The 15,939-nt window shown below is 39.2% G+C and overlaps 1 protein-coding gene and 1 long non-coding RNA gene across 4 annotated transcripts in view; one reads left to right on the forward strand and one right to left on the reverse strand.

The window, feature by feature from the left end:
* The window catches only part of LOC120541312, a 44,079-nt gene that overhangs the window by 22,541 nt on the left and 5,599 nt on the right, over positions 1-15,939 (forward strand). The window lies entirely within an intron of this gene.
* Positions 4,230-15,939, reverse strand: part of pde8a (phosphodiesterase 8A) — a 291,906-nt gene continuing 280,196 nt past the window's right edge. For all 3 annotated transcript variants that reach the window (XM_039772804.1, XM_039772803.1, XM_039772805.1), the window contains 3 exons: positions 13,554-13,718; positions 12,519-12,648; positions 4,230-4,791 (listed from right to left, as the gene is read on the reverse strand). In XM_039772804.1, coding sequence (XP_039628738.1) covers positions 4,685-4,791; positions 12,519-12,648; positions 13,554-13,718 — 402 coding nt within the window. In that variant the 3' untranslated portion in view covers positions 4,230-4,684. The remainder of the gene's footprint in view (positions 4,792-12,518; positions 12,649-13,553; positions 13,719-15,939) is intronic.

The following is a 15,939-nucleotide window of genomic DNA, read 5'->3' on the forward strand; positions in this document are numbered from 1 at the left end:
GCTGCCGGACGGGCGGGGTGGGTGGTCTGCGCGTTATTTCCATGTTACTGCGGCTTCTCCTTCGTCACCTCAGAGCTTTTTGATTCTAAACTTGGGTTGTTGCCATTCATAGCCAGTAGATCTTCCAGAGCAGCAGGTGGTTTTGTTTACTTAGCATTTAGATCTCAGTGTCTGTATTTTTGTCCAATGATGACAATGTTATGGAGTGTCACAGTGACCCAACACTGACTTAGATGACGAGACACACCAGCGTCCCATTGCTTGATTGATTCCCTAAAATGTGAAAATTGCCTGAACTCACATGTTACTCTATAGTTATTGGCAAGAAAGAGACCCATATTACAAGTTAGGCGAGTTCATTTTTAATGTTCGAGACCTCTGCACATGCAGAGGAACATTTTGGGAAGACCACATCAGAATTTTCATGCTGAAAATCCCACTGATAACATCTGAAATGAACTTGGTTAGGTAGATGATGAATTAAACGGAAATATGAGTGAGAAATGAGTACAGGGAAGTGAGGCGTAGCGTCAGTGACTCGTAACTTGGTTTCAAACCAAAGAAATCGACTTATGGACTCGTCTGTCTGTGGGTTCCGACAGTATGTCAGGATATCGGCATGAATGAGATGATAGATTTGTAACTGTGTGGCCATGTCTGACACTACTCTACATTAACAACTGAAACATCAGCGTAGTGCGTGCCTGGGCTCTTCTCATTCACCTCTTTTTGTTTTCCTTCACAGATACTCGACAGCTGAGCCATGTATCATGGGACTATGACATTTGTTAAATCTCGTTTTTTTTTCTTCTTTCTTTACATAACCATTTGGCTGATACAATATTTACAGTTCAGGAGGCAGAAGTGAAGGTTCACAACGTTGTTAGTTTTTGCTTTGAGGAAACACAAGATTAAATCCTTTATTCAGATGGGGTTACTTTTACACCAGGCGGTGGGGTTAAAGTCGTTATTCCTGGAGGGCCGCTGTAATTTTAGTCCTGTCCAGAACATTCAAATCAGTAAACTTCACCAGACTGCACGTTCACATCACTTTTGTAACATTCTTTTTTAAAAAAAATAAATAAATAAATAACCCCCAGCTTAAATGATTCCCTTGTGAATCAACATGTCAGTAAAATTCTGTCATCTGAGTGATTTCAGATGGGACTAAAATCCCAGTGGTCCTCTGGTAATAATTACTTTATCCCTCCTTGTGGTTTAAAACTAATCCTGTGCGAATCAGGCTTAAGAGTTCCAGAGGTCCTCCAGTAATAATTACTGTAACGCCTTCCCTTGGTGTAAAATATGGTGCAAATGTACACTTCTGGTCTAAGCCATGGACAAGGCCAGGGGGTAGGCAGAGTTAGTCTTGGAGGGCCGTAGTGGCTGCACGTTTTTCCTCAGTTAGAAATCAGTCCTAGCCAATAACAGATCTTATTTAAATTTTATGATTTGTTAGTGTGTTCATTCTGCCATGTCAAGTCATTCTTCTATCGTTGATGTTTTCTTGTCCATGGATTTCATTCACATGGTTTGTAGCCTGAAACGGATGCTTAATTCCTAGTCATTCAATTCTTTATCTACAGTTCTGTTCCAAATATTTCATTAATCCAGGTAGTTCACAATGAATAGACACCAGTGTCAATGGTGACACGTTAAATAGAGAAGTGCTGGTTCCTTTGCAGCTGTTTAAATGCTAAAAGTAAGCCATTAAGGGTGGGGAGAATTGTGACAAGTGAGACAACTAACTTGAAGCACAGAAAATGAAGCTTCAGCTGCAATAATTAAGACATTGGTTTGCAACAAAAAAACCTGCAACCACTATAGTTGTCCACCAACAGACTTTAGAACATAAAGCACCTGAGAAACAAGAGAAGAAATCATTCAGTCCATTTGTTTTGTCATTCGTTTAGCTAATAGTTAAGCTCTCCTCGGTATCTCATCCAGACACTTCTTTAAGTTTCTGATTCAATTCCTTGATTTGGTAGTTTGTTTCAGATTCCCACAACTCTTTGCGTAAAGAACTGATTCCTGGCCTTGGTCCTAAATGCACTTCCCCTTAATTTCTAGTGTTGTCCTCACATATGTGATTCACGGTTTAGTTGAAAGAATTCTGCTGGATGTACATTTATCATTGCCTTTGAGAATTTTGAAGACCTGAATGAGTTCCCCATGGAGTCCCCTCTGCTTGAGACTGAAGAAGTTTAATCCTGAGAGTCTGTCACAGTAGGACATGTCCTCAAGTCCCAGGATGCACTTGGTTGCTATCCACTGCAGAGCTTCAATTGTTGCTCTGTCTTTCTTATAGTGTGGTGTGAGTTTTGCCTACTCCTGGATTGAACTGAGATTTTTAAATTATTTCTTGTAAACATACCCGGTGGTGGAATGAGCTGGTGTCTGCACTGTTAACCCTCCTCCAGCTCCTATGAATTCAGGGGTTTGTGACGTGTTACCCAACACAAAACTCCCAAAGTTGCAGTCAAGAGATGACACACACCAATCAGCTTTTACAGAAAATTTGGAATTTTAATCTGTGGCTGCAGAAACACATTCCCCAGGCAAACTGAATGAATAAAAACACAAACTTGAAAACAAAGTGCATTCTGTCCATGAAAACACATTCTTTAAACCTAACTGGCTGGTTTCTGTCGGATTCTGCCTAGAAGATTGTCTACATGATAAAAAAGCTGCTACTCCAGATGAAATATCCCACCGTTACACATTCTTACAGTATGCTTGTTTGTTTTTTCCCTTCTAAATCTTTCATCTGTTCCCAATGAACCCTCCAAGTACCACACAAATCTCCTTTTTAAGCCCTTAAGGTTTTTAAAGCTCTCTCTCAAATTGCTCCTCATCATTCTGGTAGCCATCTAACTTCAAAAGTCTGAACGTTTGAACTCCTTCTCCTTTTTTTGAAACATATCCCTGAGTTAGCTTGTGATCCTCGTCGTCCTGAGAACCATTTCTAAAGCTACCATGTCGGTCTTGTGCAGCAGTGACCTGGTAGCACAACGGTTCCCATAATGCACTTCTGACATCCTAGTAAATTTGTTGCTGAGGTCCAATCCAAAGCATTTTTTTAAATCTTTTAACTTATTGAATTCTGGTTGTTTTAGTTATTATTATTTTAGATGAAGGCACATTCTGAAAGGTTGAACTAAAGAGAGGAAAAAATTACATTTCAGGAGACTGTCTGTCACTGTCTAGGATAACGTAGAGTAAGTTCAAAATAAAAATGACAGACGTTCCTTCCTGCCCAGATTTGGCAAATTCATACTGAAGCAAGACAGTAGCACACTAGTTTATATTTTGTAAACCCTGAAAATATACATAAACCTTTATTTATTTATTTACTTTTTTGTATCAGTCATATGGAATAAATGCCCTTCCAACCTTTTAGTTAAACATTTTTACAAACTTCTAGCATTAAGATTCTTTATTTATTCTCTTGAGTGGAAAATGCATAAACTATAAAAATGTTCAATTTTGTTAAATATTTTCTTCTTTTTCCTAAATGATTAAAAAAAATCCAAATATCCTTTTCCATGTACACTCTGGGATGTATAACATATATAAATATTGTATAAAATAAGGCAGTCTTTCATTAGGACATTTACTGTAGTACAAAACATTTTTGGGGGAGAAGAAGCATATTTCAAGTTTGAAAACCCGCCTCACGTGATACTTTGTCCTCTGAAGGTTCAGATGTGTCACACCTCAAAGGGTGAGCTCGGCTGGTGATACGGTGGGGGGGTGTTTAGTGGGTCAGGATTTTTCCACGCACCGTCCCATCCAAATCAAAAGGTCTCATTTCAAGAATAAAGATCTACAAGAGATGTATGCTTGTGAATACAAGTTCAGAAATCAATCAAATAGTTGACTCTTGCTTTTTGTTTCAGCAGTAGTTAATACAGTTAAACACTAAGAAAATAAATAAAGTAGACATTTTGTTTTAACTATAAGTTTGGAAAAGCTTAAAATTTTTTCTTTGCTAAATAGAACGACCTTCCTTCTGCTTATCCAAAACAACTTCCGGGGCAGCCCTAAGATAAATAGAACTAGGGAGTCAAAGATAAAAGGACGTCTCCATGAGGGAAAAAATCCGAACAGAGAGCTTTAAAATGAAAGTGGCGTGCGGTCACGGTTAACAAGTGTGCTCTTCTTAAAAAGTGTGAACATGAATGGAACAAAGACGCATGGCTTTTAGTTTGCTTATGTTTTTTTTTTTGTTTTTTTTTGTCCATGTACGTTTTTTCAACAGTGCTGCCAGAGCCTTAGGTAATACTGGAGAAGGCAACAGTAGTCCCAACACAACACTGTTTGCGCAGTTTCTTCTTCCTGATTTCTTGGTCGTCTGTCAGCTCCACCGGAATACATGCCTTTGTGTTCAGTTTGTCACCTCTCTTTGACGTTTCTGCCCAATATTTAGAAAAGTCGCCTTCCTGTGTTAAGGTGAGCTAAGCAGCAATGCTTTCACTTTTATCACATACTTCAGGAACCACAGTTTGGACAATTCATTGCATTTGCTTAATTCTGATCTGAAGTCTTCAGTTCAACCCGGACCGAGGACATTTTAGCAGAAAGCAGTCCGTCTTGTTACGAACAAGAGAGAACTCCGATGGCAGTCTATCCTTTATGTTCAAAAAAAACAAAAAACAAAACCAAACCAACATGTTCATGCCTGCTATTCCTGTGGCGGTCGCAAGCTTCGTAACTTTCTCTCATCAAGTCCCTTCCAATACTTGAAGTTGTTGTCCAGGTGTTGCATCAGATTTGGCAGATCTGCAAATGCTACAGAAGAAAAGAAAAAAAAATCATAAGACATGGCGATTGATAACTGAATGGAAAAAGATATTTCATCATACAGCAAAACCTTTTCTCCCACTGGCATGTTTAGGACCACTCCTTTCACCAGTGGCATGCTCTGTCCCACCTTGGTAGTGCCCCTGCTCTGGCAATATCTTGACAGCTAGGTGCACATTCACAACTCTTCCTCATAGTGTATATAAACACACACACACACACACACACACACACATTAGGTACCCTTGGAACATATTTTTAGAAAATCCCAGCACAAGACTAGATGTTAGCAAATATAATTCCACAGTATGAAAAGGGTGATTGGGCTGATCCAAGAGACTGTAGTCCATATAGTAAGCTTAACGTGCATCATAGGAAAGATGCTGCCATGCTAGTTGGTAATTGTAAAATGGCATGGTCCTTATCCAGCCTCCAGTCTTCATTACACTTCATGCCACCATCATTGTCACTTTGTAGATAATAAAGCAGGTTAACAAAATGGATAATAGGATTTAAAGATCCAGATATTTCGAGGGTATTGTTTACCTTAGTGATGACAGTTTCCAGCACAATTACCAACAGCAATTCTATAAATTTACTGGAATTTGGATTCTGTTGGTCAAACCAGAAGTGCAGCTGTCAAAAGACTTGCAAAACATACTTAGTGTTCTCACTTGTTATCCTACAGGGAGTTTTCTGAATTGAGGACTAATTAGAGGCCTCTTATAGGCACAGAATCAGCTCGGTGTGTTTTTTATTTATTTTTTTATTTTTTATTTTATCGCTGTGTGTTGGCCCCAGATAAAACACAGTACCATTCTTAGCTTTACATTTGGACTTCTTGTAAGTCTGTGGTAAGTAGGCAGGGTCATACCATGCTGCCATATAGACTCAGGGTCCCAAGTTTGAATTGTGGGTCCAGTCACTATCATGTAGTCTTTACTTTTAGTCAAAGTGAATTTTATCAAAGTACTCAAGCTTCTCTTGCATCACTAGACAATGAAGATGTTGCTTCTGAGCACTTTTTGGTTTAGCTGATGGATTTTGGTCAGCTGCTGCCAAAAATCACCCTTACATTTTCTGTTGTGAACTGTTTCATTGCAATTGCGTACTTTTGTGATTTCCTGTCATCATAAGTATACGCATAGAGTACCACAACTATAGCTGGAACATCTGTGCTGATCTTTAAACATAGTGGCACTGCTACTAGAAATGCAGCTCAGATATACCAGGTACTGTGAACTGGGCAGCTGTGCTGGAGAGTCTCATTACAATATAGAACTGGCTGCTCTGGGGGTAGAAAGTGTGGCATTTCAACCACTTGTCAACACAAGAAAGATATTTTTGACTCCCCTTCATTTAAAACTTGGACTAACGAACAATTTCCTGAAATCGATGAACAAGGAAGGTGAAGGGTTTTTAAATCTGAGATCGAAGTTTCTGTGAATAACTAATGATATGATTAAGGAAGACATTTTTGATGGTCGATAAATCAAAGTAGCTTAAAGATCTGATAGCAGGGCCACACAAAATCACATAGATGGCATTCAAAGATGTTGCTCAGAATTTTCTTGGCCACTACAGAACAAAAAACTACATCCAGCTAGTTGGTAACAAGCACACAGAACAATGGAGTGCGACGTCTAGCTAAAGATTCATTTTCTGCTTTCACAGTTCCCTTCTAATCTTAGTACAGTCAGTGATGAACATGAAGAAAGGTTTCACCAGGGCACCGCAGTGATGGAAAAACTGAATCAGAGCAAGTGGAATCCATCAGTGATGGCCCTCTTAAACAAAAAGCATCAGATGAGAAGTACAAACAAAAATCAGCAGCAAAACCTTTTTAGCTCAATTGAATGAATGCAAGGCATCCGCATCATTAAGCAAATAAACACACTAAATATCAAAAGTAGTTAATTTTATGTTTCTCCAAATTCCTACATGACATAGTCAATGTGAAATAATATTTCTGTTAAGTTAAAAGCTGTTTGTCATCATCACGAGAAACTTTTCAGACAGTTAAACTTTGGACAACTTTTTTAAGTATCCAAAAGATTAAGGAGTTGTTCTAAATTAACTCTGTGCTGTAAATTTAAAACACAGTACTTGTTGGAGAGCCCAGCCTGTCAACTTTGGAGGGGGAAAAATGACAGTTTTCACTTTTTCTTTCGCAGTAGGGAGATCGGAGTTTGTATCCCAGGTCCTCCCTGTTTGGAGTTTGCATCTTCTCCTCAAGTCTGTATGGGTTTCCTCCTACTGTTCAAAGACATGCAGTTTGGGTAAACTGGCAACACTAAATTGCCCCTAGTGTAGGTTTGGTGTGTCTGTGTTTGTGTGTCTTTTCCCTGTGATGGACTGGTGCCCTGCCCAGGGTTTGTTCCTGCCTTATGCCCTTATAGATAGAGAGATAAACCTTTTAATTGTCCTTGGGGTGGGGGAAATCTGGCATGCTCACTGGGATAGGCTCCATGCCACATGACCATGGTCTGGCTTATGAGGGTTAGAAACAGACATGACAAAAAGAAAATAGCGGGAAAATTTTTTTTTGACATGGTTAACTATTTATGCTCAGGTATTTTGGTATTGGGACATGATTGTGTTTTTATTTATTAAAAAAATTTAAAAATTTATTAAAAATAAAAAAACTGAGAAATCACATGTACATAAGTATTCACAGCCTTTGCTCAATACTTTGTCGGTGCACCTTTGGCAGCAATTACAGCCTCAAGTCTTTTTGAATATGATGCCACAAGCTTGGCACACCTATCCTTGGCCAGTTTCCTTTGCAGCACCTCTCAAGCTCCATCAAGTTGGATGGGAAGCGTCGGTGCACAGCCATTTTAAGATCTCTCCAAAGATGTTCAATCGGATTCAAGTCTGGGCTCTGGCTGGGCCACTCAAGGACATTCACAGAGTTGTCCTGAAGCCACTCCTTTGATATCTTGGCTGTGTGCTTAGAGACGTTGTCCTGCTGAAAGATGAACCGTCGACCCAGTCTGAGGTCAAGAGCGCTCTGGAGCAGGTTTTCATCCAGGATGTCTCTGTACATTGCTGACGTCATCTTTCCCTTTATCCTGACTAGTCTCCCGGTTTCATCCCCACAGCATGATGCTGCCACCACCATGCTTCACTGTAGGGATGGTATTGGCCTGGTGATGAACGGTGCCTGGTTTCCTCCAAACGTGATGCCTGGCATTCACACCAAAGAGTTCAATCTTTGTCTCATCAGACCAGAGAATTTTGTTTCTCATGGTCTGATAGTCCTTCAGTTGCCTTTTGGCAAACTCCAGGTGGGGTGCCATGTGCCTTTTACTAAGGAGTGGCTTCCGTCTGGCCACTCTACCATACAGGCCTGATTGGTGGATTGCTGCAGAGATGGTTGTCCTTCTGGAAGGTTCTCCTCCCTCCACAGAGGACCTCTGGAGCTCTGACAGAGTGACCATCAGGTTCTTGGTCACCTCCCTGACTAAGGCCCTTCTCCCCCGATCGCTCAGTTTAGATGGCTGGGCAGCTCTAGGAAGAGTCCTGGTGGTTTCGAACTTCTTCCACTTGTGGATGATGGAGGCCACTGTGCACATTGGGACCTTCAAAGCAGCAGAAAGTTTTCTGTAACCTTCCCCAGATTTGTGCCTCGAGACAATCCTGTCTCGGAGGTCTACAGACAATTCCTTTGACTTCATGCTTGGTTTGTGCTCTGACATGAACTGTCAACTGTGGGACCTTCTATAGACAGGTGTGTGCCTTTCCAAATCAGGTCACATCAGCTGAATTTACCACAGGTGGACTCCAATGAAGCTGCAGAAACATCTCAAGGATGATCAGGGGAAACAGGATGCACCTGAGCTCTATTTGGAGCTTCATGGCAAAGGCTGTGAACACTTATGTACATGCGCTTTCTCAGTTTTTTTTTTATTTTTAATAAATTTGCAAAAACTTCAAGTAAACTTTTTTCACATTGTCATTATGGGGTGTTGTGTGTAGAATTCTGAGGAAAAAAATGAATTCAATCCATTTTGGATTAAGGCTGAAACATATCAAAATGTGAAAAAAGTGATGCACTGTGAATACTTTCTGGATGCACTGTATATGTAAAAGACTGAAAGAAGTGGGAGTCTCAATTACTTAGTGTTAAGTTTTTTTGGACTCTGTAACAGAGATCATCCACCTGAGCATTCCTGAGTTATTATAGCAATCTTTGTTAAATGTTGTTTACTTTAAGCGAAGCTGTTTTATGAGAAGATCCAGTAGCTGAAATGAGACAATAAATATCATAAATTCCTAGGAAAATTAATAACATGGAAGCAGCCCTGAAAAGATGCGTCTGCAACAAAATATTTCAAATTGCTTTCAGACATCTGCTACGCTGTTTATACAGTTCAGTATTTACATAGTGACTCAGTGTTGTATTTTTTGAAGGGGTGTCATTAGTGGCCAAGAAACGTCAACTTAAAAGCCAAGAGCATACTGTGGAAAGTACTTTTTGATGAAAGTCTGTTGTGTTTTTGCTGAACTCTTTCAAGCACTTTATGGTCTCTCAGACCCTCCAAATCCTTCATTACTGCTTGGTTTCACCAAGCTGATGTACTTTTTTTTTTTTTATTATTCCCATCCTGTTAAGATATACCATTATTTGAATTTCAACATTAGAACTGACAGTTTTAGAATGCTGTATAGGAAAAGCAAATATCATTTCACAGTCTATATAATTTTTTGAGCTGCCAAATTTACAGTAGACCTTAAGTCCACAAGTACACAAATCCCAATTAAAGAGGAGCCCAGGCACTCTTAGATAAACCACCTCTCGTAAAGTGATGTCTCTTTCTATGTCACCAGAAATTACCCTCCTGGTCCTGATAGATCAGCCAGAACTTTCAAATGTCTTCCTCCCAAAGTTACAGCGGATTCAGAAAGTACTCAGACCCCTTCACTTTCTGCTTACTTTATTGTTCTTCAGATTTATTTGTAAATTAATACATTTAACCTTTTTGCCCATCAGTTACACTCAGTAACTCATAATGACCAAGTGAAAACATGTTTTCAAAAAGATGTGCAAATTTATTAAAATAAAACAAAAAAAAAAACAAAACTGCAGTCTCTTCTTCCTATTAGTATTCAGATCCTTAATTCAGTACTTTGTGTAAGCCTTTTTGCAAGCCATTCCAGCTTTGAGTCTTCTTGGTCAGACTCTACCAGCTTTGCATACCCACATTTGGGCAGATGACCCCATTCTTTCTGTCACATCCTCTCAAGCTCTGTTAGATTGTATGGGAAGCTTCTGTAAACTGCCACCTTCAGGCCTCTCCACTTGTGTTCTGTGGGTTTACACCTGAGCTTTGGCTGGGCCACTCAGACACTCCAGTGTTGTCTTGGCTGTGTTCTTTGGATCATTGACATGAAGAAAGGTGAACCGTTGCCCCAGTCTGAGATTACATATCCTCTGGAGCAGCTTTTCTTCAAGGACCTCTCTATATTTGGCTGCATTAATCCTTCCCCTAGTTCTGAGCAGCCTCCCTGTTCCTGCACCCCTATAGCATGATGCTGCCACCACTATGCTTCACCATAGGGATGGTACTGTATTACACAGGTGATGAGTAGTGCCTGGTCTTCACCAGAGATCATGATTGCAAGCCTTCCTAAAGAGTTACATTTTTGTTTCATCAGACTAGAGTTCTTTCTCTTCATGCTCCCTCAGTTTTTTTAAATGCTGTTTGGCAAACTCCAAGCTGCTGTCATAGGCCTTTTATTCAAGAGAGGCTTTCATCTGATGAATGGGTGTTGCTGAAGTGGTCACAGTAGAGGACTTCTGAAGCTTTTATACAGTGACCATTGGGTTCTTTGTCACCACCTTGACCAAGGAACCTCTTGCCTGGTTAAACGGTTTGGCCAGACAGCCAGCACTAGGAAGAGACATGGTGGTTCCAGACATCTTCCATTTCACAATCACCGAGTCCACTGTGCTCCTGGGAAAACTCAAAGTTTCACAAATGGTCTTAATTTCTTTGCCCTGAACTACTGCCCGGTGCAATTTGATTGCAAAGGTCTACAGAGCATTCTTTGGACTTTGTGGCTTGGTTTTGTCTTTACATTTACTGTCAATTGTGGGACCTTCTATACTCGGGTACATGGGTGCCTTTCTGAAGAATGTCCAATCAATTCATTCAGCCACAGGTGGATTCCAGTCAACTTCTAGAGACATCTCAAGGAGAAATCAAGCAACTGGAATGCACCTGAGCACAATGCAGAGCGCCACAGAAAAGAGTCAGAGTACTTGTATCATCACTTTTTGATTTTTTTAATACATTTTCAAACCTTTCTGAAAGCTAACTTGCTTTGTCATTATGGATTAGTGATTGTAGATTCATGGGCCAAAATTTTAAAATGTATCCACTTAAAATTAAGTTAAAAAACACAGTATGCAGAAAGTGGAAGGGTCTGTAATCATAATGAATCCACTCTATACGGCATATTTCTCTCACCCTTTTTTTCTTTCATATAGTCAAGTCCAAGAAATATAAATTGAATACAAAAGCAAAAAAAAAAAAAATCTAATATAAAGTATAAGCATGATAGCACCCAGGGGAGCTGATTAGGTTATTTTGCAATTCCAAACTGGCCTTGTGTGAGAGCGAGTGTCAGACTGCGGTTGGGAGTGTAGTGGGCTCTGCAGTGGATTGATGCCTGCTTTCTGCCTTGTGCCCAGGACTGCCAGGATGGGCTCTGTTCCCCCATGACCCGAGATTTGAATGCTGCAACGTAATTTAGTAACTTTCCTATGTATTTCGAATAACATACATAAAGAATAGTGTATATATATATATATATATATATATATATATATATATATATATATATATATATATATATATATATATATATACACACACACAGTGCATCCGGAAAGTATTCACAGCACATCACTTTTTCCACATTTTGTTATGCTACAGCCTTATTCCAAAATGGATTAAATTCATTTTTTTCCCTCAGAATTATACACACAACAACTTTGACTTCATGCTTAGTTTGTGCTCTGACATGAACTGTCAACTGTGGGACCTTCTATAGACAGGTGTGTGCCTTTCCAAATCAGGTCCAATCACCAGAATTTACCACAGGTGGACTCCGATGAAGCTGCAGAAACATCTCAAGGATGATCAGGGGAAACAGGATGCACCTGAGCTCAATTTGGAGCTTCATGGCAAATGCTGTGAATACTTGCGTACATGTGCTTTCTCAATTTTTTTATTTTTAATTAATTTGCAAAAATCTCAAGTAAACATTTTTCACATTGTCATTATAGGTTGTGGTGTGTAGAATTCTGAGAAAAAAAATGAATTTAATCCATATATATATATATGACAGTATAACTCACAATAAGAGGGAAAAAATATCAAAGAAAACAGACTATCAAGCTATAGAAATTTGGTTACTTAAATCACTTAACTAAATAATTAAGTGACCTGAACCTTTAGGTTAGAAACAACAATAGTGGTCAGTCAAATTGTTTTTCCTCAATTCACAATCTCTTGTACAATAATCTGTCTGAAGACGGACTGCACTGTTTCAAATGTCATTGCAGGGAAATAACAGAAAATGCATGCCTCGTAAAAAGATGAAAGTTGGACAATTCTAAAGAAGAGCCTGTTAGCCCACTTGAGTGTCAAAGAAAGGCAGAGTCAGTAAATTTGCAGTCACAAAGAAATAAGACAACTACTTACCATCCCAAGCATCAAACATATCTGTTATAAAATAATCAATGAAGGAGATCTGTGATTTGGGAATGCTACACGTGTTTCTGTCAAAAACAGGCATTACCACAGGGAGACCTTGTCTTTTCTCTTCATCGGTCTACAAAAGAAACATAATTGAATATACTATTTTATTTATTAAAAAATACACTGGAAGTAAGGATGGATGAGTGTAACAAATCTAAATCAATAACCTATATCAAAAATTGACATTTAATTAATAAGATGGATTTAAAAAATAAGACCTCAGACAACAGAGAAGCAATTTTCAATTTTTAGCAATCACTCTTTTGTTAATGTCACACCTGAAGCATCTCTGCTTTCAGTTTATTTTATTTATTCATTTTCCAAATCTGCTTATTCTATTACAGGGTCTTGGTCAGATGCTATCCGACCAGTGTTGGTACAGTGGGAGAGACTCCTGCATGCTCCCTAAATGGCCAGCATGACGGTGCAGTGGTTAGTGCTGCAGTTGTCGGTGTGGCGATGTGCAGTTTTCCACCTGCATTCTCAGACAGATGCATGGCAGCTGGACTGGTGACTATGAACTGCCTCTTGTATGGGTGTTTACTGTCTGCTCGTTTTCGGCCTTGGACCAGTTACTGTAAGTGTAGACGCTGGTCCCGCATGACCATGAATTTAGTTAAGGAGATTGAGGAAATGTACCCATGTATGCAGTCGACCAAACACACACATTTTGAAGAAGTAGTAAGAAAACTGAGGACTTGGGAATTCTGCACAATAAGCAAGCAGGGATTTGAAGTCGGTCCACTGCAGTGGTGAAGTAGCAGCACTGTAGCAGGCGCACTCTGTACTTGCAAATGTACAGCATGTCTCCTCAACAAATAATTTCAGTACAAAAAAACTGAAACTGATGTTGTTAATGTGTGATGGCCAGTTTTGCAGAAAGAAGGCAAAATAAAACTTTAAATATTTTACATGTTATGAAAAGTCATGTCAATTATTTACAATTGATTATAAAAAATGAAGACAAGGTTTTGTTACCTGTGCAAAATACTCTTCGGAAATACGTCCTGCCCACTCAATACACAATTCTAGTGGTCTGCAGGGATTGGAGATGTCGGCACACTTGATCAGCATGCGTTTGACAAGAATGCGGTTTTCTGGAGAGGTCAATATGCTTTTGACGGAATCTGCATCTCCATTCCCCTGTAAAAGGTAAAATGAGAGCCCTCAAGAAGTGAACCAATCAGCTTTGGCTACGAGGGTCAGCCACCTAGCATTACATCATCCTAACCCCACCATTTTAGCTCTTCACTACTAGACAGAATATTCACAAAGAATCCAGGCACCTGCAGCATCATTTCTAACTAAAAAAATAAAATAAATTGAGATATAATTTAAAGCAGAAATTCTTAACTTACTGTTGTATGCACCGAAAAAAATATTAAAAATGAACTCTTGGCAAGGCTCAGTTATTTTCTTTCCATTACAAAAAGATAAGTTGATTTACAGTAGTTGATTTAAAACTGCTTTGCTTGCATTCCACAGTCAAATGTGAAACCTTGTGGTGGTCTGTAAAACTCTAGCAACAGATATGACATCTCACTCTATGGAACAGTTAAAGACAGACCGTCACTTCTGCAAGTGATTTAACTAATTAAACAAAGATGATAGTCGGACACCCTGGGAACACAAAGTCCAGCAATCATAAAGCTGTAAAGTCAAATAAGTGTATTTTTTTGGAAATGACCATTTTTAATTTCATTTTATGTCTAATTGTGTATCCTTTGTTTTTAAATAATTCCCCTTTCTCTGTAAGACATTTGGACCAGTAAACCATTTCAACATGTGTCTCACCTAACTAGGATAGGTACACCTGATCTTATGAGTGATTTTACTTGACTCAACTCTCAAGAAAATAATCAGTGAGAAAACTGGTGGACAGACGTATGAATAGTTTATTTGCTTTCCCCAGGGCCATGCAGGCACTTCTGTTTCTTTCAACTAGTCTCACAGGGCCATACAGTATGTGATTCTTGAATGAGAACAAACGCCTGAAGACAAATCGCTAAAAAGTTTGTAGCGAAAAATGGCAAAATCCACCACCACAAGAGTTGTTTCTAAAAACCTGCTCCCATATTTTTCCAGTCTGTGGCCTTTAAATGTTAAAGGCTTGGAGAGAGAAAAAGAATCTGGACAAAGACTTGACACTGCAATAAAACGGAAAGGTGAAATTGCTGTTATCAATTCAACTGCTCAGTACACGATGCTTAATAATTTATCTATCATGCTGTAGTTTTGACTATTGCATCACTATGTGGCATAACAGCAGAAAATAGTGTTTAAAGAAGCATTGTGGTCTATATACAGTATATATATGTATATATACACTACCGGTCAAAAGTTTTAGAACACCTCAGCTTTTCCAGTTTTTCTTCAAATTTAATCAGTTAAAATGCAATCCTAAAATGGTGAAAAGATAAGCAGTAAACTTCCAGAGGTTTAAATTTAAAGTTTAGGTTAGCAAAAACTGAAAAAAGGAAATTTCAGAATATTACCAATGGGCCTACTTTAGGGAACAACTAATAGGTTACGACTTCCAGGTGTTTTGTAGCAAGTAAAGTAAATGAAGCCTTGCAAGTTGAAGCAAATAATTTGCACAGGTGTCCCAACTTCTGTTGATTACTTAAATACCCTCCGTCTGTCTTTAAAGCAGAGTTGGAACAGACTATGGTGAGCTTTGTTACCTTTTTCAATTGATTTCAACTGATAAAAGGTCAGGACTGCAGACAGGCCAATTTAGCACTGGGACTCTTGTACTACAACGCCATGCTGTTATAACAGATGCAGTTTAGCATTGGGTCGCTAAAATATGCAGGGCCTGAAAAAGATGTCTTCTGGAGCAATATGCTGCTCTGAAAACCTGTATATACCTTTCAGCATCGATGGTGCCTTTCCAGTTGTGCAAGCTGCCAATTCCACAGTCACCAATGATCCCCCATACCAACAGAGATGCAGGCTTTTGAATTGCTCAATGATAATAAGCCGGGTTGCGTGCTCCAAATTTCAAATTTTGATTCATCTGGCCATAGAATACTTTTCCACTTTGCCTCAGTCTATTTTAAAAGAACCTTGGCCAAGAGAAGACAGAGGGGTTTCTGGATCATGGTTACATATGGCTTCTTCTTTGCATGATAAAGCTTTAATCTGCATTTGTGGATGGCACAGTAAGTAAACCGTGTTCACAGATAATGATTTCTAGAAGAGTTCCTGTGCCCATGCAGCGATTTCCATAACTGAATCAGGTCTCTTTTTAATGCAGTCCCAGCTGAGGGCCCGAAGATCATAGGCATCAATATTGATTTTCAGCCTTGTCCCTTGTGCACATAGGTTTCTTCAGAATCTTGGCATCTTTTGATGATATTAT

The sequence above is a fragment of the Polypterus senegalus genome, chromosome 12 (assembly GCF_016835505.1).
Source record: "Polypterus senegalus isolate Bchr_013 chromosome 12, ASM1683550v1, whole genome shotgun sequence".
NCBI lineage: Eukaryota > Metazoa > Chordata > Cladistia > Polypteriformes > Polypteridae > Polypterus > Polypterus senegalus.